Below are 27,834 nucleotides of genomic sequence, written 5' to 3' on the forward strand. Positions count from 1 at the left end.
TACTTTGTTGACACATCCTCACTGTTCACTCAACTGACTCCATTCATTTCACTAACACTGATGCATCTTTATGACCTACATGTAATTCAGATTGGTAAATCTGAATCCGGTGGCCCCAGTGGCGTGAATTTCCAGGTATACTGTACATGCGCTGCTGTCTTTTATAGTTCAAGTGTTATCAAATGGAACTGAAAGAGACATTAAAAGAATGATCATGGACGACACTTTCAGACCTGAGAACTGAGAAGACACGGGCCATTTTCCCCACAGCACGAATCTTGTTCCGAATGACCTCTTTACGCATAGCAGTGGTACCACCTGGAACACACAATAAGGCAGATGGGTCAGCACACAGCATACAAATCTGAATATTCAGTACTACTGTTTTGATGCGCATTCCTTTAGCAAACAACAAGTCATACCGTATTTGAAGTTGTAGAAATAATATTGGATAAAGTGACAACATACATGAGTGATGAACTGTAAGAGCTGATGTTTTAGGGCACAGCTCTTCTTGAACCAACACACAAAAATATCCACCTCATACTGGATTCCACTGTCTGACTATTTTTGGCACCCCTTGCCGTAGCAGTTTATTTACTATACTATACTGTACTGTACTGTACTATACTATACTATACTAAAGATTTTAGCATTCATTTGAATTTCCTAAATCCTAAAAGAAACATTGTGTCATTTGGCTCTATACACGATTGTTTAGAATTGAAGTGACAATAAAAACTTTGAACCTTCAATGACACCAAGCCCCCTATTCAACATCACTACAGTTCTTATGTCCTGACATTCCCCACTTTTATCTTTTTATTTATTTGTTCTTGGATAAGCACAAAACCTACCTACAGTACAGTCCACTCCTGAACACACTTATGGCTTTTTGAGTGCAGATATGCTTGGCAAATTTCTTTTCATCATTTTAAAAAGCAATAAACTAATTTAAAATAATTGTTTATTAAATAACCGTTATGAGGAAAGCTGTGGTTTGGAATGGATTACTGGTGTTTAGAGTTATGAATAAATACATACAGTACAATACAATACATACATACATACATACCGACATACACTTAAAATAGGATTTGGTGAATTAGGACTAATATTTACTCGCTCAATTTTACCTTCATATAGGTCGTCTCCCTCAGACATCAGTTCATCATCAGAACAAATGTTCAGCACATTCACCAGCATCTCTGTCACTGTGGGGGTGGAAAACCACTTTAGATATTTAACTGTCACGTTTTGGATCAGAGCTTGAAAATAGTTATTGATGTACATATTTATACATATTTATATACATACATCCATAATTGGGACTTAGTGTATTCTTTGTATTAACCTCATGTTTAGGTTTATTGTCTATTTTTGCATATATGCATTTTGTAACATAAATTTTCCTGATGTGATATTTCACTGGCTCTTAATGCTCAGGCCTAGCATATCAGTTTCTTTCATGTTGTCTCAGTTATAACAAATGTACCTTTTTCTCCAACAAAAGGCAAAGACCACGTGAAGACATCCATGAAGTTGGGCAACCAGTACGGGTGGGGGGAGCAGTTAAATTGTCTGATGTTCATCACATTATTTTCATATTTTAATACAGCAGCTAAGATTGACAGAGGGAAAGAGACAAGACCATATAACACTTAAGGATTGAAGCCTGGTCTACACAAGTAAAATATAAAAACAATGAAAAAAAGAAGAGAAACCTTTATTGTTGTAAACATCTAGGTAATTTGGAGCTGAAAAGATGGTGATTAATGAAGGGAAGCCTGTGGTCTGGCTTTTTCTGTACATCCGATACCTGCACAGTCACAAACACAAGACCTTAAACATTTCCATTTTTAATAAGGCGCTGGATATTGATTATAATAACACAAAAAAATACTTACCCTGCATCCTGTGCTTCATGGGCTCTTATTACTGATAGCAAATTATTATTTACCAAAAAGTCACAGACAGCTGAGTAGCTGTAAAGCAAAAAACAAACAAACAAACAAACAAAAAAAATAGACAGGGATGTGTTAAAAATGTGTTAAAACAGTAAATGTAAGAAAGGTTTGTTATACATTTGAGGTTGATTCACCAATTACCATTGTTAGTTTATTAGTTTATTAAAAATATATATACACAACTTTTGTGTTTAAGCCTAAAGTCTGCAAAGGTTCATGGAGGTTTCATTTTCACTGAAAGAGACTGATACATTTTTTTAAGTTTTGAAAGGACATACATATAGACATACGTTTTATCAAGAATAATTCACATTGTCACACATTTTTCGGACAATGGTGGTGTGTATACACTAGCAATGTAGCTAGTTCAACAGCAAATATCCCACACAAGAAAAAACAGTGAGGCAAGTTGTTGGGTAAATACTGTAAACCTATTGTATCAGTTCATGTATCTATTTTACAAGAGGTTTAATGTCTTAACCTATTTTCAACAAGCTGTTTTTGTTCCATACTGTAGCTTATTCAACCAGGGCCTTTCTGTAAGAGCCTTAAGAAAGTTAATATTATAATATTATACCTGAAAAAGTACGAGCAGCCTCTGACGGAGTTATGGTTAAAGTGCTCTGTTGTCTTTTCACTGCCGAAGTCTTCACTGGGGTCAGCCCAAATCAGGTCACACATTGGCCCAAATGCAGGAGGCTCTTTAAACCTGTCTAACTGTTGACACACAAAAGATGTATCAGATACATTTTTTACATGAAAGACAGTGTGCTAAACGCAGCAGCAGTTATAATGATTTACCGATACATACTTTCCTTATGTCATCTAGACAGTTGATTTCTGGTGAGAGTCCGCCATGTACACACAAGAACTGTTGGTTAAGCAGGGCAGCTAGGGGCAGGCAGTCAAAGGCCTCCATACAGGCATCATAAACCCGTTCTGAATATTTAATTTTACCTGCAGAAAGCACATGACAATAAAACTAAATACATTTAAGAAGAATTATTTTATAGAAATAAAAATCTGAAGGGCTGCATTTTTCTTGCAGGGTAAGAAAAAGCAATTTTAAATCCAAAGTCACAGTCAGAAAAATGTTTACTGTTTTGTCTGTATCATTCATGAGGAAAACTGGCCTAATTCACAGTGTGGGTAAACAAAAAAGTGTAATACATGTTGACTGCACTCAGGTCATTCAGAAAAATCTGAAAACAGCTAAATAGTCTTGCCCCATATAATTAATTTGTGTATGTGTTAGTTAACCAATACCTGCCTTGAACGCATTTAAGGCATGATTTTTTTCTTACACTGCTACCTCACAATGTAGTTTATTCATCTGTTTAAATTATTGACAAATAACCAACAAAAGTGATTGTGAATGCAATCCTGCAACACTGAGTTTGTATACTACTTCTACTTAGGCATTGTCTGAAATCTGACAAGACTGAGTGATATACTGTATGCCACTTTGATGTGAGAGAAGCACATTTAATATGGCCTTCATATAGCCATGAGAGACAGAGCACTTACATTCTTGTTTGAAGGTGAAGTACTCTGTAAGGTGCCGGCACTCGTGGTTTCCACGCAGGAGGAAGAGTGTGGTGGGGTGGTTGATCTTGAGTGACCAGAGGTAGAGAACACACTGGGAGGAGCAGTCAAAGAGAAAATGTAGGAAAAAGAGAAGAACAATGAGAGTCAGTTAGTCAGTCACTGGCATGTTTTCTTTATTTGTCATCAATATACAGTTAGAAAGAGACACTGATGCTTTAAGCTGCAGTGGGTTTTCCATTTAAAAATGTATTTCAGGATATTTCCCTTTGGGCACATAAGTGGCTGCATTTAAAACAGACCATTTACTATACAATGCTCAATCGCTATCACTTCTAACATTCTCAGTTCTCCAAAAAAGGCGTGCCATCAAGTTGCTGAAACAAGACACAAACTAGACTGTATAGACTGTTCCTTAACTGCAGTGCAATACACTGTAAAGCAGTGTCGAGGGATGTGACTACTTTCTCCTGTTCAATCCAATGGTTCGGAGGAAAAATGAACTGCAGGTAAATGTATTGCTATGACTTGATCACTGATGTGTGAAGGTGGAGAAAGTGTCGTGATGAGCAAAGCCTGGAAACTGACAGGGGTGTTAATGAGAGCCCTGTCCTCTCTTCTAGACAGTCACTTAATGCATAAGCCAAGAGTGGGGAGATAGACAAAGGAGAATAGCACTGTTCTTTGTTCACTGCCCCCCCACACACACCCAAACACATATGATGCATGTATGTGTAGGTATGGACAAGGAGACACACATTTCTACACTGCTTTTAGCAAATTGCTGACATGCAAAGGTAGTACACTATTCAAGTGGCTACAATGACTCTTTGTGTTACCTAGGTAACCACATCCTGATATCCATTTTCCTTTGTCTTATGTGTTACTAAAGTGAAGTTAAAATGCAGAGAATTTTTAGCCCTGCTACTGAAAGATGATGTTATGAAGGGTTTTAGGCTCTTGTTCTTGTTCTGTTGTGACTTTACATCAGCAAAATAGACAAAGCTGCTTCCTGGGCAATAGTTATTTCTGAATTACTGGTAATATTACTGAAAATAGTATTCTAAAGTACTTCTCTGGCTCATGGACATAAACACAAAATCTTAAAAACTATTGATTTTATGCTAGTATTCCTTAGCCTTAAATACAGTTAAATGCACCTCCTAAATGAACAGTAATTTACTTTGATGTACCAAAATTCCCCTGCTCGATGCAGAAAAATTACTACTGTATACATGTCTACAATTTCTACACTCTAATATCACCATTTCTGCACTGTTGTTGTGTAATAATTTAATGTTATCTCATTCAGTTCCTGGCAAAGAAAATTAACTTCATGCACTGGTCTCAACTGCTGTCTTATTTTTAACTGTTCCAATTGGCATGTATGAACTGTGCCCTTTGAAGCAGTGTTTCAAATAGATTCCCAGACTGCTAAATGCATTTGGCACTTCAAAAAAAAAAAAAAAAACACCACAAGGCTTGAAATCCAGCTAGCTTTTCTATCTACACATCACAGTAAACCACCTTCACAATCAATTTGAGAATTTAATTTGGATATATAGTGACTCCTATCACTCACACACTGTAAGGCATATAGTGTCAGAAGCCTACAATACACGAACAAAAAGGTCAGTTTACATTAATGCCTAATCTGAAACCTACCAAGAGCAAGAGTTACCAAATCTACAAATTCATAGATCACTTTATACCTTTTTATAATTATGTACTTTAATACTAGCCATGGATGACCTACCCCCTGTACTGTCACTGCTATGTCAGTGTGCTATGCATTTTATAATGCACGTTTTTCTGAACATACTGGAACATTCAGGCAAATTTACAAGACCGTAGACCTTTTTGAACTACTACATTCCTGTTCAGTAAGTATATAGTAAATACTTTGTAACTAGGGTGTCACGCCTACTGACAATTTAGAGTGCAATGTTATGCAAAACAAACTTTAAAATGGCAAATACCTCAATACTGAAGTATCCTCGATCTACGTAGTCTCCGAGGAAAAGATATCGTGTATTACTGGGTGATCCTCCTACTTCAAACAACTTCATAAGGTCAAAGAATTGCCCATGGACATCGCCACATACTGGGGAGCAAAGAAACATTCAGCTTATGTCAGCTCATGTACAGTAAAACAACAAAGCATAAACATAATGATCTAAAACAACAACATTTTAAATCCTCAATACAGCAAAAATAAATAATAATATTTAATAATATAATAAATTCTGGATGCTCTAAAAAAACAGTAAATCAGCTGTAAAAATCAGTTTTGCATCAGTAAAAGGTTATACCAACAGCAGATGTTGAATCCTCACAGTACACAAGGCACTGATTTATTGTTAAATTCAACTAAAGACCATTACACATATTACATATAACATACAGTAGTCTACACCGTACAAAACCTATAGCTGTCTCTCCTAACCTGATATTAGCGTATTAGACTTCTTTGTACTTTAAGCGAAATGATTTTTTTTGTCAGACAAAAGCCGTACAGTGGTCAGCTAAAAGACAGTAAATGTTTTTCTGGGATTACTTTGTCAGGCAGCATGGTTCTTGGATCCAGCAAAGATGTAAGTACAATGCTGTAACGGAATTATGTTTTAGTTGATGCTGTGTTAATTTTTAACACTTTGTTGAAGTCATTTTTTGTCTACCAGTTATTATCAATTAGGTGAATAAATTGAAGATTAATAGGTGAACTATCCATATTTTTAAGGCGTTTTCAGTAAAGTTGTCAGAGATCAAAGTCAGCTTCAGCCAACCACTAGTCTAAAACTTTTTTATTCCAGAGTTGCAAACAATGGGGCATCTAAATGTGCCCAATATATGACAGGGCCCCTTCCAGGCTTTCAGTGGGCATTTGTCAGCCTACCTGTTATAGGCGCCTCCACTTCCAACATGCATTTCTCTTGGCGGAGAATGTTGGCCCCATCATTGATGATCTTAAGAGCCACGTCCTCTTCAACCCTACCTTCCTTGACAAGATGGTTGCGGAGCAACTCAGCATTGGGCTTGCCATTTTCAAACAGTTCTTTCATAGTCAGCTTATGCTGTGGAGGGTATGGCACAGCTGGGGAAAAGCAACATTGTCTAGTTTAATCAAACAGGCTAGAGAAAAAAGTACCCCTAAAACACAGAAAGAAACCAGCTGAAAACTTAACATATTTATTACCCGTAAGGTGAGTTAATGTAATACAAACATGCTTAACATCAAATTAAACAGCAGATTGAGAGCTAAAAGACTAAATAAGTAACACAGATGAAAATATGATACAATAAAACGTTACCATGTAGTCAGCAATATAACACCAACTGTGCTAGCATGCGGTGCATCAGTATCATAGCTCTAACGCTGTTATACATTATGCAACACAAATAAACAACTCCATTGAAAGCTAAGATCCTAAGGAATCTAAGGAAATGCGCCGAAGTATGCTAGCTACAGTAGTACATGGTGAGTTATGAGCCAAAGAACAATGTACACAAAGCAAATCAATAGCAAAATAAACAATGTAAACATTACCCTTCAAACCTTATGGATCAACCAGACAATTTTGTCTTTTCCATGTCTTTAATTTACCACCATGAGTTGTAAAATGAATAGAAAATGTAGTCAAGACATTGACAAGGTTAGAAATAATGATTTGTATTGGAAATAATGTTTTTTTCCTTCAAACTTTGCTCTCATCAAAAGAATCCTCCATTTGCAGCAATTACAGCGTTTCAGACGTTTGGCATTCTAGCTGTTAATTTGCTGCGGTAATCTGGTAATCTCCACTGGCCCTCTGACACAATGTGCGGACACATTGTAACATTACAACAATGGAGTGATAGTTGCTGGAAATGGGCATCTATACACCTATGTAGATATTGCACCAAAAAATCCTTCTTACTCATTTACCACTTTAGCAATGTATACAGTGCATTTCTGAATAGTTCAAAGTTATCTTCATTGCAAAAAACAGTGCTTTTCTGTCAAAAATAAGGATATTTGTATTTGGTCAAATATAGTCCATATTACCGGCGAACTAATCCCAATATCTGTTATTCCTACAGTACATCTGGGAAGTTACCCAATCACTCTGTTACTTTCTAGCCCTCCCAAAAAGCTTATCTGAAGTGATTTATTGGTGAGCCATTTAGTCACGCTTTTTTGTGGCAAGGCCATATCACGCAATCGGCCATTCTGACTGGCTAGTCTGACTGGCTATTACTGTCCATCCAGGGTTGGTGTTTTGGGGCCAATTGCATAGTTTCTAATGAGTAAAACAACATCTCATTGGCCACAGTCAGTTGTTGCTAGGCAGAGATATGGCTGCACAAACACCTGCCCCGTAGTGGCCTATACACTGAGAGGTTTGGACAAGGTGGACATGAATGAACACTTTCATATATGTTTAGATTTATATAAATAGATTTTATTTGGATATATTGATTACTTTTTTTTTATTTTAGGTGCTATAGTAGGGGGAACACATTATAAATACTAGGAAATTCAACCTTATCTGACTCTTCACATTATAAAACGTGTTATAAAAATCGTTATAACTTTGTCTTACTTCACTGTTAACTAATTTTGCTATGATTTTATGGAGGTTTAGAGCTGCTGAGGCCTCTACAGAGAGATTCATCCTGAAAGTGCATTTTTCTTCAGACAGACCTCCTCATATAACATCTCAGTAGTGTCCCTATATTATGACATTATTTGCAGACATAACCTCATTTAAATGTAGCTCTGCCATTTTCCAAAAATAGGGTGTAAAAGGTTTTAACCATGTACAGTATTACTTCAGGACACATGTCTACATAGTACTGAGGCTCAAAATGATATTTACAGTATGCCGCCAGACGTTTACTTTAAAGGGTTGCAACTGATAAAACAGAACAAAACATACAGGTACACCAAAAAAATACAAGTTATCATTCCCCAACAACTTCACCCAAATCACAAAAAGAAAAAAATATTTTGTTTCTGTCTGCTTTCTGCTGTCTTTCAGAATGTTTCCGAAATATCCAAAAGCTTGCCCATAAGAATTTGTACACATATTTTGATTCCACTGAATAAATTGTGTGGCCTTAATTTTGTCAGGTTTAACTTGCCTATTAAATGGTATATATAGCTTGTTCAAATTGAACATATCAGGATGCTTGAGACAATTCAGTCAATCAGCATCTCTGCAAGAAACTGTTTCATAACAGAATAGAAGATGACTCCAGAGAAAGGACTTTAACTGTGTGCATCACAAACTGCATCAATGTAAACTGCAATCATGACATGTGAAATCTTCAGTAGTACAGTAGTAGAATGCCAAGATAAGAGTTGTGGCAAATGAGGATGGATGTGCATACCTAGATGGCATTGCCATGGAAGAATTTCACAAGCCCCAACACCTCACTTGACCCACCATCCCTCAGTAATCTGCTGCACACCACCTACACAATCCTTTTACCTTCATCACAAAAGGTCAATGCTTTTGAGGCTGAGAATAAAACATATGATGAAAGGCTGCATAACTGCCACCATTAAAACAGCTCAGATGTAATGTCAGTAAGGCATTCACTGTGTGGATTTGTACATTTGTAGCACGTTATTTGAACACAAATACAAATTAATCTCAACAATAGCAGAAAAACCCTCCTATTTCTAGTACCATTTCACAGTAAATGAAGATAACAACTATTTTGCCCATTAACACTACAGACAGAGACCCAATATGCTGTAATAATTAAGGATGATACAGCTACACAGACATGTACAGTAGTGCAAAAACAGCCTGCAGCTAATTAGATCCAAAATACACAGAAAACATTGCCAGGATAGACTTTTCTGGACAGATCCTGGATTACAAATATAATCTGTTGCACAGGTCATTGCCCAGGATATTCTCTGTGACCAAAAAATACTTGCATCAGCTAAAGGAGATCAGGAGTAATTGATATGAGAAATAGTGCCAGAGGCAGTGAATAAGAAATTGAGTGACAGAGCTCGCAATTCTAAAGGATGTTGTCACACCTACACAGAACAAATCAAAAGCAATGTGAAAAAAAGTTAATGGATTTTTCGTGTGGGTGTGTTTGATAATCAGTGATGCAGTGCATGAGTGCTCTGGTAGCCTAATGTATTTCCCACTCAAGACTGAGTATACTGGAAATCTGAACTAAATAAACAAATTAAGTTTTAGAAGCAGGTCCAGTGCTGTTACTCCATTGTGTCTAAAATAAATGATAGAAGCATTTATTTACAGAAAGATTAATAAAGCAAAGGGTGTGAATGTGGCTCTACAGCTGGTGGAACAACAAATGATTGATGTTATTTAGGCCATAGACCTTAGCCTGGGCTGCAGCTGCAAAAGAACGGTTCCAATTTAGATAGCCTTGACTGAGAAAAAGCTGCCATGTGTACACAAGTACTGTATAAATAAAATACAAAGTATGCCAAGGCCTACCAGGCCTGGCCGCAAAGAGCTGTAAGCTGAGGTACAAGCCTTAAGGACAGATTAGGCAAAGCCTCTATTAGCAAGGGCTTCCAGATTCAGGGGCTGTTTACTTAAAAGCATCATCACACTAAGGGAAAGCTCTAGTGAGAACAAAGCAGGCTCTATAAAATACACAATGACACAGAAGAAGACGCATCGTGGGCATGAGACAACCAGACCGTGAAACATTTTTTAAAAAGCTATGCTGACTAAATATACTAGTATTTGCTCTTAGGCTGGTGGTAATTACCCATTCTGAAAATGATAATAGCTGGTTTCAGCACCAAAGAACTGAACACTCCATCCAACCCAAACGGGGTGACTCCTCAATAATAAAAATAACATCTATAACAAATTCTGGGTCGGTCTGCCTATGTAATCAAGGCTGCACCAATCTGTTCAAACACAGATACAAGTGAACTTCTGGCTGGCAGTAATATCCAGTCTAAACAGGCTTTGCTGTGTGCTGACAAAGAAAAAACAGCAGCACAGACAAAGTGAAATGTCTAACTCTTTTTTTACCAGTAAAAAGTACAACAAAGAAAAGGATTTTCTTCAATAATTATATTTCATTAATATTAACGTTCAACTGTACTTAGACTGCTTGGCCTAATTAGCATTAATGTTTGATAAACTCAAAACACAGACACAAAGTGCCTCACTACTGAACTGCATCAACACCCACACTCTCTGGCAAGACAACAAACTCAAGAAACAAAAGACTACCATCTACCATCATGCCCACAGTAGGATAATGTCTTTGGACAGAAATATGAGCCAGCATCTCGAATATGTTCACTATTGTTCTGAAATCATCACAACAGAGGAAGATTGAATTACAAAGATATGGTTGGGTAGAGATGAATGGAACTGGGATGTGGTGGGATGAATCATGAAGTCCACTTCAGATTGCTCTAATTATCAGCAAATGCATTACTGTGGCGAGCCATCCAAGCCTTGGGTTTATTCGTCATCTCTGTCAGTCAGTCAGTCAGTCAGTCATTCAGTCAGTGTGGTAGTACTAGCACAAATTTCCCTCTGGCCTCTCTGATTTTATTTCAGACACAAAGGAGGCACAGCTATAGCACATATCAACAGTCCAGTGCAATTTGTATTAAATTTGACATAAATCCTTTTAACAACAGCAACAATGACATCAAAAACCATACTTAGCCAGGTGTAGACAAATGGTAGCTTAATTTTTATCCTATCGTTTATTCACACTCAGCGTATAGACAAGCCCTCTGACATCCACCAGTTACAGTGGAAACATCAGTGCTGTCAACTGGCAAGATATTATATACATCAATTTTTGAGTTGTCTGAGTTGTTCTTGTTGTCTTTCTGTGGTAGTCTCTTTTATCTCCAAAATACACAGCCAATACTTATCCAATGTTACTCTCTCTCCTTCTCATGTTGGGAACATTGCTGGGGAGATTCTTTCCACAATTAACTCACCCTTTCCCTACTGGCTCACACTTCAGCATTCCACTCCCCTGGCAGGACACTCCCCCAGTGCCCTTGTAGGCACACATGGATGAGGGCTGTGCTTTCATTAAGCAATACCAGTTAAGAAACTGCATATATAGATGGTGTTAAAGTGGGGTGGGGTAGAGTTAGTTTAACCCTCTTGGGAGCTACCTCAGACTTGGTTCTGCTTGTTATGTCTTGGGCAGGCACAACAAATGGTGTCCTGCCGTGAGCTACAGAAACCTCAGTGTGAAGGAACCATCAAGTCAACTTTAGCCAGTAACCTGAGCAGACCTTGGGCGTTCAAGTCATTGATCAACACTCTTGTGATTTTGGATTTGATCCATCCTAAATGTCAAGATGTTTGGACAGTGACATAAGGCAACTCCTTGCCTTTCATTTCTGCTATCTGATACTGTATTACTGTTGCAGGAGAGTCTTTAAAAGTTAGGTTTAACTATATATGTTTAGATATAACCCCCATGCTCACAATCACCTGAACATCTAGTGTAAAAAGGCTAATTACTACAACAAAAAGTACATTAAAAAGTAAATAAATAAAAAAATCATTAAGATACAATACTTGGCCAAACACATTATGAATAGGAAGGGGGTTGGACGCAATTATTCCAAAAGCTACACCTGGTTTTTAATTTATGGTTTAGTTACGAGTCCTAGAATTTATGTTGAGTTCATCAGACGAACAACGAAGAAAAACTCACCTTTTATCAGTCGCTCAGTTGTGGACTGTTTCTGTTGTTTGTCTTTATCCTTTCCTGACATTTTGGCGTCGCTTGGAGGCTAATTTCAACGTAAATATTGTACAGATCTTTTAGTAGCTAGCCTAAACACAAGCTAGCACGACCGCCAGACTCGGCTCCGTCTTGACGTTTGGTTAGGTATCGGCGTCACCAATATTATGTTTGCTCTTGTCGCACGGTAAAGATTAGCTAGCGAAGGAGCTTCAGTTATCGTTTGACTAGCTAATAACGGGACTAGCTTGGAGTAACATCGATGCTAGGAACTAATTAAAACATAAAGTAGCTATGTTTACACAACTGTGTATATGTGACAAAAACGACAAGACGACCGCTTGCGGTGCATCTGACAAGTGTCAACTACAGCACTTAAAAAGGTATGTCTATTCTAAGGCTGCCGTTAGCAGCTAATCCGATTTAGTTAGTCTTTTCAGCTAGTTAGCCAGCTAACATTTGGACGTATTGGCAAGTCGGAGAGGCAGAAACAACAACAAAAGACTGGCGTTTCATTTTACATATACAGACCGGATACTGTAGAAAATAATAGTAGCACGTAAAGTTTCGCGTATTTATAAATGAGAAACACCGAGAGTCCTTCCAAGATGCAGACAGCGTCTTGACAGCGTATCCTCCTCCGCCTCCCCAGATTACAGTCTAATCTGACAGTGAGTGAGGAGCAGTGGTGGATTTCCTACAACATGGTGGAGCCGATGTGACGTGACTATGGAAACGTAACACGTGGGTTATGGTAGGTTCACAAACACGAACCCGACGTTGGGATTTACCCTTTGTCTTATTATTCGCTCCAAGCACAAGTTACGAACTCCAACTCAACTACTGAAATCCTGGAGTACAATTTCCTTTTTAAATTTTTGAGTATGCAGCGGAAACTTTTTTTCGTCATGTTTTCACCATTGTACATAAAGTATTCCACCCAGAAGCCTTACTTAGATTAAATCCAGTTCAGTAGGCGTACGGCTTGGCATCGAGAAACAGACCCTATTAGCCCTGTTTCCATGACAAAAAAATTACCTCCCACCTTATAAATTGCACGTAAATGCAACATTGGCGAAACAAGGGTGCATTAAAACATACAAGCTGCTTGCCAAACATTTAATATAACCCATGGAGTAATACGTAACAAATGACATGATAATAAAATAAAATATGAACAGAAAACTACCGGTGAACTAATACAGAATATAAAGAAATCGTTTCGAAAGGTTTTGCATTCCCCTAAAATGCTTGCCATATTTTGCTGCAAATTAGTTATACATAGATACTACTATATAAATAATCATATTTATAGAATATAAAAGATGTTTTCAACCTCAATGTAGACTGTATTTTACCCCAGGAACAGAGAAACGTTTCATTAATTTCGCTCTATAGATGGCAGTCTAGTTCCATTTCAGAACACAAGTGAATATAAACTGGACATTTCTGAGACATGGTATGACAAGTGAAACATTATATAAAATGTTAATTGTATAATAATGCAACTGAATACAAACCAATACAAACATTTTTGATTTATTGAACTTGAAAATAGCATTAACTTCCACTTAAGTAATTACCTACAACATTACACTTAACATGTCACCAGCCACATATGAAACCATAGATGCAGAGGATCAGTTCAAACAACAAGATGTAGCTAAAAAGCTACAAAAGATATGGTATTAAAAACAATTCTTAAGAATGGACGCAAAGAGCAAAAGGCCATGCACAAAAATAACCCACTGCTAGTTGTTAGAAATGCTGGTTCATCAAGACTTTAATGCTTTAAGTTTCTATACTGTAGTTGAAAATGCTCTGTCCACTCTAAGGCCAACTATTTTTTAATGTCAAAGCATGACACAAAACATTTCAGAGCCCTGTTATTACAACAGAAAACAGCAAAAACACAACATGCAGGGAAAAAATCTGACTTAATTCTAGGCAAACCTCAATACAGTGGAGGAAGAAGGGGAGAGAAGTGCTCGTGCCACTAGGCACACAGCCTCTCATCTCTCTGGCACGTGCTCAGCATGGCCCTGCTCCGGCCTTCTGCTTCCTAGTGAGAAAGCACAGCCTGACAGACCAACTGTTAGACACTGCCTTTTTCCACCCTCTGGTGAAACATGAATTCAGTAGCACAAGTAGAAGAACTAATGCTTGGCTAGTATTTTTCCACATTTAAAAAAGGTAGTGGATAGGGAATTGAAGTGAGATTGTACTGTAATCACTACATCTGAACAAAGAGAATCGTGGGAGTAGTCAGCAGGACGTGATTAGCGTCACTTCAAGTAGGCACTCGTGGCTCTTCGTCAGTACACAGTAAAAGCATTTGGGGGGTTTCATCATCATCTTTTCTTGTTTTTTGCACACAAGAAAACACTTCCCCAGCTAGGCTGGCATGGCAAGCTCCTTTTGAAGCAATCTGGCTTGGATGTTTAGAAAAAAAAAAGAGCATTTTACAAGACAGATATGTTGAGAACAACGCACTCTCACAAAATGAATCATTTAAATTAAAACAAACTAAAAAAAAAAGAAACAACACAAAACGTGTGCTGGTGAAAAGTCAGCAAGTCTTTGGTGCTCAGTGTTAAAAGAAGATTTAACAGAACCATGCATGAGAGCCAAAGAGCTGTTGGCATAATTTTACCTACCAACAGCGTAGGGTGAGAAGAGACAGTAGACATCAAAAAAGGAGTGTTGAATTACAACAGGTACCAACAGAAACAACACATCTGAACTGTACTCTATGACTACACAAAAGTCCTTCATGTCACACAAAGTTCTAAAGGTCTAGGGTTATTTGTTACAATAGCTTAGCCACTAATCTCTCCTTCATCTCCCATTTGTCTTCTGCCCTGAGAAGGAGCAATTGCCACAGCCATCTTGAAACAGGCAGATGTGGAGTCTTTCAATACACTTGCAGTTTGAAGCAGAAATAGCCCTCCAAATATGTTAATCAGTGTATCTTGGCTAAAGTAATTCTGTTAGTACTACATGTTAAAGAAATGCAGAAATTAAAATATTACTATGTACCCTCTGAACTAACAAAAAGAATCACAGCATAGATGCAGTTTTGCTTAGGATATTATATTTTTAACCAAACTGCACAGTAATTAGGGTCTCTCTTTACTTGCATATACAATACATGTAAATTAGCATGCTGTACATGGAAATGGATAATCTAATCCTTGTGAAATCTTCCATAAAAACTCAAAAAACAAGTTTAAAGGAAGGTGAGAGACTGAAAATTACTGGGCCAGCAGAGCTGAGAGCACTGCTTAGAAGCAGAAGGTACTGATCAGTCCCAGCTCAGTGACCCATACACACTTGTTTCCATACAGCCTGCATCTAGCAGTGGGGCTCTTCCACTAAGGAGCATCAAGCCTCATTTAATCACTTCTGTATATTTTTTTACTTATTGGGAGTGCTGATGGGAATAAGAGGTGATTACTGGATATCTGCTTAGGCTCAACGTGACCAGTCCAGCCAGTGCAGATCTGCCTTCTTGTGTTAAGATTGGTTGTAATCCAAGAAGGCAGGTGACATTTTTATAAAAACTGTCAAAGTAGTCCCAGTGGTGAGAAGTCAACACAGTGCTTCCTTAGACCAGCAACTACGTTTCCTTACTGCATGATGAAGCCAGGCTGTGGGGCCATACGAGCTGGAGGCCTCTGTGGCAAAGCAGGGGGGTATTGAGATAGAAAGGGGCTGGGGTAACCAGATGAGATGTTGGGGAAAGGTTGGCCTGTTCTCGGAGGAATTGGTGGGTATGGCGAGCAGAAGACAGGAGGCTGGGGGACAGGGGAAGTGGGAGTTTGCTCCAGAATTGGGGCTGGCTGGGATGGAGGAGGTGGGGGTTTCCTTCTAGGTTGGGCAATGGGGGACGAGCTGTTGACGGACTCTGAGAGGAGGGAGGCTGCCACTGACACATCTTGAGTTTGGGAGACAGGGACAGACACCTGGGGGAGCCGGTGGCCCTTCAGCACCATCTCCTGAAGTTTCTCGATCTTTACCCTCCTTAGGTGGGCCAGTTTCCTCTTGTTCTGATAATCATCAATGAAGGAATCCAGGATCATATCGCCATTCAGAAAGGAGTCGGCCATATTCTGGACAGAAGAAAAAAAACAATTATGGTTTTAATAACTATAACTGTGGAGTCCTCCTGAAAATTTGCTAGGCTAGAGTTTTAAATGGCAAACTTTAACAGTATTAATCTTATAAAAGTGTATCAGGTATACCAACCATTTTTTACGTTCTAGTTCGTTTATTTAGACCTTGACGTGGCCTTTTACCTTGAGATCTGACACAATTCTCAACCAAAATAATTTAAATAATTTCTGTTAAAAATAAAAAATTCACAAAAAGAACCGATTATAGGTTTTGTTTCACCTGAACCTGTGTTTATGTATGTGATTATCCTGTAATTACACATGTGTGCCACTAGGAGTTGTAGCGTGTCACTGCCAGGAAGTGTATTAACATATTTTAATGCGACATTTTAAGATTATTAGTAATCATTTGATGCTGTTGAGTGATTCTAGAATTGAGAATGATAAACAATCCCAAATGGTAGCACAGGCATTATTACCTTTTTAATTGCCCACCCTTATAATGGAGCCTCTGTGGTAGAGGCCATCAGAACCAGAATGGCAGGTATGTGAATTGCTGACTAGTATCAGCAAGAGACGAATGAAGTCATGCATAGCAGGAGCAGTCAAATTCTTACCTCTGTTTCCTCTTCTATTTTGGCTCCCTCTGCCTGCAGCAGGGCCAGCAAAGTATCCAGAGAAGAGTTTCCTGAGTTGTGATCTGTGAATGATCAACACAGAAAATACAGATTTTTTTATTCTGTTGGACTAAACAAAACAATGGCATGTACAGTCTTGCAGCGAGTCTAGAAGAACTTCAGATTCATTGCTTTTATACAAAAACATTATAAAGAAATAGTAAATTGATTGCTCTCATCAATACATTTCAAATGTGTAAATTATTCAGTATGCTTGAAAGCACTACTGAACATATTAGTATTTGTTCTATCCAACACAAAGATGAGACTTCCATTCCCAATCTTGTAACCACAACTTCCAGAAAGCAATAATGTCTGTCTGTTTTCTGTTAAAGTGCAAACTGAGCCTAATAAAACTGTGTTGGTGTCTCTATGGAGCAGGCCTGTTTTGTTTGTGTTCCCAAGCAGACCTGTAAGTCAACACCAGCTGGAGTTGAGGCTGAATAGTCATATGGCAACACTCATGGGAACAAAACCAGTGACACATCACTAGTTACTGCTCTCAGACTATATTACAGTAGATCTATATTACATGAGAATGTCCAGTCCAACCTGATAGACTAATGACGTTCTTCTAGTTGTAGCCACAAAGAAAAATAAATCAAAATATAACCATTTTAACATTCATTCTGGCACATAGCAATTATTCTGTGATAATATGAGATATTCGCTTTCAATCATTCTATCCCTTGAAGGGGGTCATGGAAAAATGGATGGTAAAAAACAATAATATGACCAGTAGATACAAGTGATTTTAACACACAAAGCTGTCAAACCTTTACTATCATTGCTGCTGCTCTACAGACTGTACTTGGCAGAACATTGCTGTAAAGCCTAACACCTCAGATCTCTGATATAAACGTTTGCCAAACTCTGTTTCACACTGTTTCTTAAGGCAATATCCTAGGTTAGGTATAACATCTATGCAATGATGGGTATATTGAGTTTAATATTGCCAGATGGAAAATGAAGAAATGTTGTACTATGCATTTAAAACTACTGTAACTATCGCACCAAACAAAACTTTAAGAATCAAAGTGCACAGAAAATCACGCACAGGCGAATTCTATGTGTACAGAACTAAACTTAAAATAACAAAAGGAGCCCTCATTTGAATAAAACACTAATGTCTGACACCACTTGAACACCACAGCAGCAGCAATAGGCTTTAAGCTTCATCGCAGCTACAGGATGAAGCTGTCCCTGAAACATAAGAGTCTGCTCTTGGTTTGCCTACCAGTCTCTGTTCTGTCAGAGTCTTTTCTTTTAGTAGTTTGCTTCAATTCTGAAGTCATAGGTTCTGAGCAGTTGCTGGTGATGTGTGTGTCAATCAAAATTATGTCAAATTTTGTTGAAAAGAAATATCAAAACTATTTTCTATTGGCTCTACATATCATGCGTCATAGGACCTGACTAATTTAACGGTAAGTTTGAGCTTTGAGCAATATCTTCTCCATGCAGAGTACGGCATTACCTGCACTTTTCTCAGTGCAGTACAGTAGGTTGCATTTTGTGGCCTTTAAACCCTCTGACCTTCTCATTCACAGGCCAACACTTTACTCACTGAGCTCTGTCTGACTCTCGCTCTCTGTCTCTCTCTCTCTGTGTGGACATGTGAGGACGTTACTTAGTACAGGTAGGTACAAGATCCTGTATGACTAAACTCTCCCTCAACCCAGGGTGCAGCCTTCCCAACAACATTACTCAGGGAATTTCCCAGCTTCCTGAACATATGGTCACTCTGGCTAAGCGACACCGAATTGACACAGAGCCATAGGCACCAGAACCAGCAGACAAAGTCAGATTCTTTCCCCAGGCTGTGTTTGAGCTGAACTCTTCCGGACACACACAATAATGACTCAGTACAATTTAACAATATATGTGCAATAACTACAATAGCCATGTTTGAATGTCACATAGTGAGCCACAGTTTTTTATTGTTTATTATTTGTTTTTAAAACTATATTTAAAATTGTATATAATTGTGGTTTTTCTGTGAGGGAACAAAGATGGAGTCAGACCACATAAAATTCCTTGGTGGTCCTATGCAAACTTGGCCATTGAAGCTGATTTTGATTCCGATTCACATTTCTACACAGGGAGGCAAGATAGCAAGCAGCAGTCCCGTGACACTCTGGCTAAGTGGAGAGCGTTCTGAGCCTGTATCACACATAATCTGGACCTAGAAATCATGAGACAGCCATTCACAAGCAACATCCACCTCTTTGCTGTGAATCAAAAGAGTGGAGGCTTGGCCTTCCTCACCGTCTTTCTCTCCCACACTCCCAGCTTGCCTGCCTGTCAGTTCCATCATGCACCATTCCCTCCCACCTACTGTGGCTGTTTTACACCATCTTGCTTGGCAGCACAATGGTCCACTGTGGCTAGCTGATAATAGATGGTAATAGTAGTGGCGAAAAGGGTCTGCAGCATTATTTTGGCCTGTACAGCTTAATGAATAGTATGAACTAATAGTATCTATTACTGTACACAAGTATTACTGCTCTTTTTTGCACAATTGTTACTGTTGTTTACTTTTTTGTCCTATCAATTGCTGCTGAAAATACAAATTTTTCCCCATTGTGGCATTAAAGAAGTCATATCCTATCCTATCCTATCCTCCTATGCAGATTATCAGAGGGCACAACATTTGCAAAGGCTTAATGCGTGGTTGGTGCTGCTGGTGTAACCATATGCAGACGAATTCACAGTAAGCTACTGTACACTGAGCTCTCAATTGGGTCAACAAGCTGTGTTTCTCTCAGCTGTGAGGACTACTGTCCTTCCACAGCTGCTCTATTGCAAATGCCAGACTAGGATGGCTTGCACAGGGAGGCAAGGGGGGAAGGGTGGGAGACCGGGTAACCTATATTTGACAAAAGCCGCTGCTTGCGGACAAACAAAACAAAACTTGGAGCAATGTTTTCAGTCCAGTACGAGTAAATTCTGACTACTAAATGGGCCTTGGAATGTTAAAAGGATAGTTTTGAATAAATAAAAAGGTTGTCATTGTTAGCTTGATATTTTAAAAGGAAACTACAAATGATTGTGCTCTACAGTAGCTTAGGGTCTGTATGCCTTGCAGGGAGGGAGGCAAACTTTATAATCACAGCAGACTAGTAGGCATGCTATTTTAAGAGGGCTGCTTGGCAACTTCTGCGTCAACACAGTCACGTGTGTGGTTATTCTGTCTTTTTCACACACTAGGAAATACTGTAAGGGTGTGTCACAGAGAAATGTTACAGCCACACGACCTTCTACATGAAGTTAAACAGCAGTAACTCCTCCATCATGGCATATGAGCTGGAGAACTGGGTTAGGGTTAGTACATGGTCAAGCAGAAGAGGAACAGAAAACATAAAAAGAACTCTAATATCTCAATTTCCCGTGATTATCTAACATATGACAACTATTACTAACAGAATCCACTAATCACCCATGTAGTTACTAGAACACTTAACTTGCTTCATATTACCTGGAGGATACCTGAAATGTCAGCAAATTACACTACCTTACGAACTCCCTAGTCTAAGTAATGCCCAAATAAGCCTCTGTGAATAGAGCAATTTCTGTGTGGACTTCTATAAATGCTTATATAACACAAACACACCTTTCGCAAATGTATACTAAAGATTATTTGATCAAGTATACTGAAGAATGTTTCTAAAGTATACATTACAGAGTAGGTATACTTATGTGAACCTACTTCTACTATCCCAGTATACTTGTTGGGACTAAATTGGCCCACTTTTCAGTCCTTAAAAGTTCACTTGAAGTATATTTTAAATGTATGAAAAGTAAACTTGAAGCATAGAATTAGTCACGTTTTATGTACTATTACCTGCATTAACTATTACCTGCAACACTACTAAAAACTATTTGCCTTTATGAGTCTGAATAACAAATATTAGGATTGACCCTTCAAAACAACACAGTGGTCTGACCAGATGAGCTACAGTAACTGACCCACAGATACAGAGTAGGTATTATTAGTAAACCTTAAACGTGCACATACTATACTAACTATGTACTTCTATGCTGCTAACTATAATGAACAACTAAATTATTAGTGTACTACATACAGGCTATTAGTACGCCTGTAGTTTATTGTAGTATACTTTTGAGAACTCATCAACTGTAATGTATTAGTACACTTTATGAAAACATTTAGCATATTAAAGTACATCTTTTACTTTATTCTCAGTGAACTAATTGTTAAAGTTTTTGTACACTTGATCACGTACTGTACAACGCACAAAGTGTGAAACGCTGGGGGATATTATGGGCTATATCAACGTTTTTTTTTATCCAATATGGGCACTCTGTTCCATGAAAATACTCATAGAATTCAATAAAGTATGTCCCAAAACAAACAGTCATTAAATATATGTTGTGGAGGTAATGCCAGAAAATGCCAAGAGCACTATTACAAATTCAAGAGTTCAGTTATTTTTGGAAGAATGTAATTTTTATCAAAATACAGACAACTGTGGCAGTAAATGAAAGCAAGGTTTTGGGAACTTGTCCAGTGCAAGAAAATATCAGAAGGTTGTATATGTCTACCGTATGCAAGCTGTGTGGAACAAACAGCTTTTAGCTGATGGAGCTGTATATGACAGACTAAAGAAAATATACAACAGTGCTGTTTACTTGAAAGATGGTTCATTGGGTTCAATCAAGAGTTTTCTTTTCTTTCTCTTTAAACTGAAATGTGCTCATCAAATATCTGCACCCAGCGCATGTAGCACGCTATGAATTTCCATTATAGTATTCCTGCCTTATACATTCAGTTAACTCATAACTCATTCACCTAACATATTTAGACTTTTGTGTATACTTGTCAGTTTAAGCCAAGTATACTTGAGAATAATTACAAATCTAGAAAAAAAACCAAACACTTAACCTCTTTCATACTTTTAAGTAGAAAAGCAGAAATGCAGTATACTTGGTACAGTATACTTAATATATAGGTTGGTATATTTTAGTGTAGATGTGCATAAATATGAACTTAAAGGACACTTTTACCTTTTTAGTTTAAAACAAGTAAACAAATAGTGTACTTGTATGTACTGTACCACTGTTTGCCAAGGGCATGCAGCTTCACACAGAGTAGCGAACTAGCCATGACTGTGACAAGGAGAAACAGAGTATATGTGTGAGTTTCGAGCTGTGGACATGCATCACAGTCGTTCATACCTTAAATAACTTTAGTCAGTCAGAAACAGACTAAGCAAATGTTTTCTTATTTTTCTTTCATCTTTCAGTAATGGGACTATATGAAGTTTAGAAAAGTTACTGCATTGAAAGATATATGTAAATGGTAAATGGCCTTGCACTTATAGCGCTTTTCTACCTCACTGGTACTGAAAGCACTTTAACACTCCATTCACAGTCACCCATTTGCCCACAAACACTCACACTTCCATTCATCGATGGCAGAGCACATACACCGGGGGTTTAGTGTCTGGCCCAAGGACACTTCGGCACATGACCAGGGGGAGACAGGAATCAAACCACCACTCCTATGATTGGCAGGCGACAGCTCTACCTATTGAGCCACTGCCGCCTACATAAATGGTCTATGACAGTCAGTTCACCTTTAACTGATATTTGTTAATATTTACGTGTTATCAGCTAATACAGTAATATCCAAACAGCAGTTACAATAAAAATATTTTCTTTACATTATGCTGTCCTCCTCTTGTGTAGAAACTGAATGTGATCAATAGTAATTGCAATAAATAAAAGACGGATTGATTTCTGCTACTGCACCTAGGGCGGACTTGCGCAGCTGATAGGACTCAAAGCTCTCCTGAAGACCTCTGTATCTGTTGATGAGCTGCTCTTTCTTGTGCTCCAGCGTGGGCTGCAGGGAAAGGTTTTGCTCAGCGAGGGTCCTGTTGTTGGCCAGTGTTTTCTCCTTGTTCTGCTGGACCTCCTGCATCTAAGGGGGTAAACGAAAACAAATCAGTCATCTCTTCACAGCATTGCCTTTATCATACACGACAGGAAACTGCACGAGGAAGAAAATTTTCTCACACAGTGGACTTAACTTTGGAAACATGAAAAAAGGTTGTGAATATTAATGATTCATCACACATTCAAAATGTTTTCTCACAACTCCTACAATTCTCTTGACAAATCCGAAATGACAAATCATGACTATAGATGTGTTAGAACTGTTAAAAATCTACACTTCTTTTTTACAACACGTACTTTCACAAAGTTTACAAACTTAATAAACTTTGACAACCCTTAACTAACAAAAAAATGCAAACAAACTTTAAATTATTAGTAGAAGGTTACATAAAAAATGACAATATCTAAATCTGATTTAATATATCCTAAGCCATTTGTGCACACTATACTGTAGGACAAAATCAACACATGCTATATACAGCACCTGGGCACTGCTTTAACTGGCTGCAACATCAACTGTGGAACTAGGCAACACAGCAGAAATTTAATAAGTCATAGCACAAAAACCACAGGGGAATCAAATGTTAAACTGGTGTTGCATTCAGTTTCTGTGTGCCAGTATGTAGCTAATTTAGCGTTTTACTAAACTTTTTAAAAGGGTGAGAATTTTACTAAATGTTTAATACTGAGGTCACAGTGAGTGCTGGGCTTTAGACTAGGGTTGTTCTAATGTTTTAGCCCAGCATTTTTTTTTTATTCAAATGTTTTGGTTTGAACTATTATATTCCTCCATGTTCCACCATGGTGTAGGATCAATCAGCTTGTTTAGCCTTAGCACAGCGTTTTCTTCACATACAGTAGCAGCAGAAGCAATAAACACTTATCACAGGCTGATATACAGTAAATCTTTTTAAAGGCTCTACTGCAATCATTTGTAAACCGAAAACATTTGTAAAACGTATTTAAAAAATGGCGGTATGCAGATTTAATGCAAATAGACATTGGAGAAGGTGGAAGTGCAAAATAGGAATAGACTGTGCTTTCCTTTTGACTCACTTCACACATTCAGCCTACATGTTGAGAGTGCAAACATAAACAGAATTGTGCAAGAATATGTATGAGTGCTACTTGCGCTTTGGAATAACATCTAAAAGTGACCAAGAAAGCCTTTGTTTGGTGGTCAGACTGGAAGGTAGGGGAGGGGGGCATTTATGTAAGAAAAGCAGTAAATTACGCCTATTACCACAGTTGGCATCATCATATCATGAGGTGACCAGGCCTGCTTTTAAAAGAGCTTCTTACTCTATCCATCGTGGCCCACAGAAAAAGTAGACCTCCAAATAGCTTTTATAACTGCAGGAGGGTTCTGACAACCCAAACACACAATTCTTATCAGAGGAAATACACACTCTTCCGTGTCTCATTCTCTCCATCAAGGCTGGAATAATCACAGGGAATGTAGGTTATGAGCCAGTCTAAGTGAAACACAGACCTGAATTTTAGACAGATGTATTAAAAACTAGATAAACATCACTGTAAGATACGTCATAAAGTCATAAAATACAACATTTCTGTTTAACCCCAATCGGAGCCATGTACAGTAATGATGTGTGACAAAAAGTGAGAGTAGTTGTGGTAAACAAAATCATAAGTGTGGATAATGGTCATAGATTTAAGTCATTGTCATTGGAGTTCAGCCAGAACCAGTATGGTTTTATGAGACGTGCACTCAGATATTAAATTCTTGGAAGCAGTCCAATGTTCCTGACAGCTGATATTTCGACCTGGTCAAAGTATCAGTTTGTTGCAGTCAAATTAGTAGACGGAAAGAAATGCCAGATAAGGCCTAAGGTTCTTATCACTTTACCCATGAACCAAAAGCCTCATCAGTCATCCTCTAGATGAGGACTCTAAAGCACACAAACCCTTCAAAACCCTTCAGATATTCAAAATGAATATTGCGTTAACTGAACAAAACTTTTTAAAAAGGGACACTGTGGATAGGATGGGATTTTTAACTATATCTTATTCTTTAAACTCATTATCTAACTTCAGCTGATTTTTTTTCTTTTTTAAATGGTAACACTTGTGCAAACTGTCAAACGTCAAATGCTGGCCACAAAACTCTGATCAGTAGGGCTATTAATTTCACAAGACTTTGTCTGAAGCGGACACTGTTTAGCTTTGCACGATATACAAATACAATATTACCTTCTTAAACATTAAGCCTGCACACAAACGCAGGTCCTCTAATTTCTTGTTTGAGTTGCTACACAGGTGAGTTTCATGCAAAAGATGTCCAGTTGTCTCCCACAAGGTTGTTTCAGACAGGGTTGGGGTGGGGTGGAGTTCTGTCATCGTGACATGATGGTGGAAGCTTGTTTCAAACTGGTTACGCCTCTAATTAGTGCTAGTAGAATATCCTGTAGGACGGCACATTGGTGCTGCGGTGGTGTTAGCTCACCTCAGGCAGGTTCCGGGTGGCATTTAAATATTCTCTTTCTGTGTGAGTCTATAGTTCCTCCCACAGTACAAAACGATGCAGGTTAATTATTGACTCTAAGTTGTTCATAGGTGTGCATAGTTGTGAATACACTAATACGTTAAAAGTAATAGAAAAATAATGCACTGTATAAATCTGCAACAAATTATTTTCTGCTGTCTTTTGGCACTTGTGAAAAGAACGATAGTTTTGTCCCGTACAAACGAGACACTGAAATAGAACTGACACTGAAGAGCTTGCCCTAAAAATGTCATTCTTGAACAAGCAAAGGTGTGGCGATAAGCTTAAACCCCACTTCAACACGTTGAAAATAAAAAAAAATCTTGCTGGTGCCGTGAAGCTAAATCTATGACAATATCATTTGCATTATTCTAAGGGCTCCGAATGTGCTGCTGTCAGTGTGTTTCACAAAATAGTATTAATAATAGTCTGCGTTTGAGGCAAAGCTCTGCGTCTACAATGTCAACTACATTGTGTACTTACTGTAGGACTTCTCAGCACACTCAGCTTTCACCTGAAGCCGGATGACACCCATTGCCTTTGTTCCTATCCAGTTATTACGTAAGAAATTCCCAGATGGTTTCACCTTTGGCTCAAGCATGTTTCAAGTTTCGCTCGTCTTACGTCGCTCTCAAAATCTTGTGACTAACTTCAGTGAATAGCTGCAGTGTCGGTGCAGCAAACAAGTGTGTCCCTCTCTCTGACACAATAACATATGGGATGAGGAAAACCAAACCATGGAGCCAGTGCGAAAGGGTGTGGCCCAAAACAAAAACCAGGGACACCGTATGACTTTCAGCCCAAATCCCTACAGTCCTGCATTGTACTTGATCTGGGACACTTACAGTGACATAGAGCAGCTTACAGAATCCTCACTCGTGCAAAAGGTGCTTAAATTAGATTTAAGAGAAAACCAAAAGAGCAGGACAACAAACAAGACAAGGCCCTGTGTCCTGACAACGTGTTCATTGTTGTAATGAGCGATGAGGTCTGTGGAAAAGGGTGGAAACAGTGCTTCCTGAATCCTTATTACTTTACAGTGAAAAGAAAGAGAAACGGGGCATCCTACAGGGCGAACTGAGCAGCAGGACAGTAGGTTGAATTACAGCCCACATCGGAACGAACTATTATAGAAGTGGAATAATGAGAAGAACAAATCCCTTATAAAAACCCTTCTAATCCATCTGCCCTCCCTGTGGTCATTTCTGCCTGCGGTGAAACCCGGTCCGTGGAATCACTCACTACCAACTCCAGCCCTGTATGGAAAAACGTGGGCTTATCAGCTGCGTATCGTGACAAACATAGACTAATGACGGAGCCCAAACAGGTCCACATTATTAAGGACCTGCTGAGCCCTCGAGCAAGGCCACCAGGTCCAAACGATGACGGTGTCCCTGCCACGGGGTCAAACTCGTGCTTCAGGCAGCGCCACTTCAGATCAACTGTGAAGGTGTGAGACAATCTGGGGCATTTGACTTCAACTAGAATCCTATAATACAGAAAAGGTGCTAAACACGCCGTACTCGCTCAGGAACTGACCTGTTCTGACAACAGACCAGTCACAGCCTGCCCGTTTGGAGTGGAGAACGGCGCGTCCGTGACGAAGCAGGGCCGTTTACGTGGAAGTCTCTTCATTGGCACGTCCATCAAACGTGTTACTTCTCACGCGCATTGTTGTTTAGGGAAGTCGCGTCTTCCACAACGTCGCGAACCGAATTCCCCCCACGTTAAAGTTAAAACAAAGCGCACCCCATCGCCGTACAACGCGGACCGACGTGTAACCCGCTAGTTACACGTCCAGGACGCTCAGTCGACAGCCCGCTCGTCGTTACGGGTGGGTTTCGAACCGAGCGTTTCCGCGTCTGTACCGAGCGTTGGCGAAGAACGCACAACAAAGGCTGCGGGAAGAACTGCTTGAGAGTCGGGAGCGGACGCCGGACCGCAGGAAGCCTTTAGCTCAACCTACCTCGTCCATCTCGTGGACCATTTTCGTGAGCTTTACGTCGTCCTCCAGAAACTCGTTGAGCTGAGTCATCGTGTAAGCGCTGAACTTGGTTGAAAAATTAGACATTTTAGATGAAGTAGTGTGTTCCTTCCCGTGCGTGAAGCCGCTTCTCGCCTTCCAGACCGTGACAGCTGACTGAGCTTCACTTACAGGAACTACAGAGGACGCAGGCCCAGTGGTGCCTTCGCGTGCTGTCGGATTTTTTTTGTCGGGAAGCCTGTATTCAACTTTTTAAAAAAGTAACACACGATAATACAAAAGTATTTTAATAATAACATATCCAAATGTAGTTAAAAAAAATATTGTTAAAAATACGTACATTTCGAAGAAAGCCTAGACACAGTTATAGAAAAAATTAACCCTTATTTTTACATAGAGATAA

At 38.8% G+C, this 27,834-nt stretch overlaps 2 protein-coding genes across 8 annotated transcripts in view; both read right to left on the reverse strand.

Annotated features, from left to right (window-relative positions):
* Positions 1–12,945, reverse strand: part of ppp3cca (protein phosphatase 3, catalytic subunit, gamma isozyme, a) — a 19,009-nt gene extending 6,064 nt beyond the window's left edge. For 3 of the 6 annotated variants that reach the window (XR_003787063.2, XM_029163496.2, XM_055511965.1), the window contains exons 1-11: positions 12,204–12,945; positions 6,409–6,606; positions 5,492–5,616; positions 3,495–3,606; positions 2,779–2,924; positions 2,545–2,684; positions 1,908–1,985; positions 1,725–1,819; positions 1,496–1,621; positions 1,137–1,214; positions 234–318 (exon numbers count right to left, since the gene is read on the reverse strand). Coding sequence is in view for 5 of the 6 variants with exons in the window: in XM_029163496.2 (XP_029019329.1) it covers positions 234–318; positions 1,137–1,214; positions 1,496–1,621; positions 1,725–1,819; positions 1,908–1,985; positions 2,545–2,684; positions 2,779–2,924; positions 3,495–3,606; positions 5,492–5,616; positions 6,409–6,606; positions 12,204–12,264 (1,244 nt within the window). In the remaining variant the exon portion in view is untranslated. The remainder of the gene's footprint in view (positions 1–233; positions 319–1,136; positions 1,215–1,495; positions 1,622–1,724; positions 1,820–1,907; positions 1,986–2,544; positions 2,685–2,778; positions 2,925–3,494; positions 3,607–5,491; positions 5,617–6,408; positions 6,607–12,203) is intronic. The other 3 variants (XM_029163499.3, XM_029163498.3, XM_029163497.3) reach the window with 1 other exon arrangement.
* An 811-nt stretch (positions 12,946–13,756) lies between these two features.
* On the reverse strand, positions 13,757–27,630 carry vps37ba (VPS37B subunit of ESCRT-I a). Of its 2 annotated transcripts, none has more exons than XM_029163502.3 (4): positions 27,414–27,630; positions 22,798–22,969; positions 16,966–17,048; positions 13,757–16,345 (listed from the first exon to the last, which is right to left on the reverse strand). In XM_029163502.3, exons 1-4 carry the CDS (start codon positions 27,516–27,518, stop codon positions 15,863–15,865), a joined length of 843 nt encoding a protein of 280 aa, XP_029019335.1. In that variant the 5' UTR covers positions 27,519–27,630; the 3' UTR covers positions 13,757–15,862. The 2 variants fall into 2 exon arrangements, with proteins under 2 accessions (XP_029019335.1, XP_029019334.1); XM_029163501.3 differs by lacking the exon at positions 27,414–27,630 and adding an exon at positions 26,987–27,321.
* Positions 27,631–27,834: the final 204 nt, after the last annotated feature.

Source organism: Betta splendens, chromosome 9 (genome assembly GCF_900634795.4).
Source record: "Betta splendens chromosome 9, fBetSpl5.4, whole genome shotgun sequence".
Classification (NCBI taxonomy): Eukaryota; Metazoa; Chordata; class Actinopteri; order Anabantiformes; family Osphronemidae; genus Betta; species Betta splendens.

What these genes read in the sequence shown, in the direction of transcription:
- vps37ba (XM_029163501.3), bottom strand. Translation starts at nt 27,094, where the DNA reads ATGGACGTGCCAATGAAGAGACTTCCACGTAAACGGCCCTGCTTCGTC. An exon ending in CTGGTCTGTTGTCAGAACAG is followed by an intron (nt 22,970 to 26,986) that starts GTCAGTTCCTGA and finishes TTACCCCCTTAG; the next exon opens with ATGCAGGAGGTCCAGCAGAA. An exon ending in GCTGCGCAAGTCCGCCCTAG is followed by an intron (nt 17,049 to 22,797) that starts GTGCAGTAGCAG and finishes GATCATTCACAG; the next exon opens with ATCACAACTCAGGAAACTCT.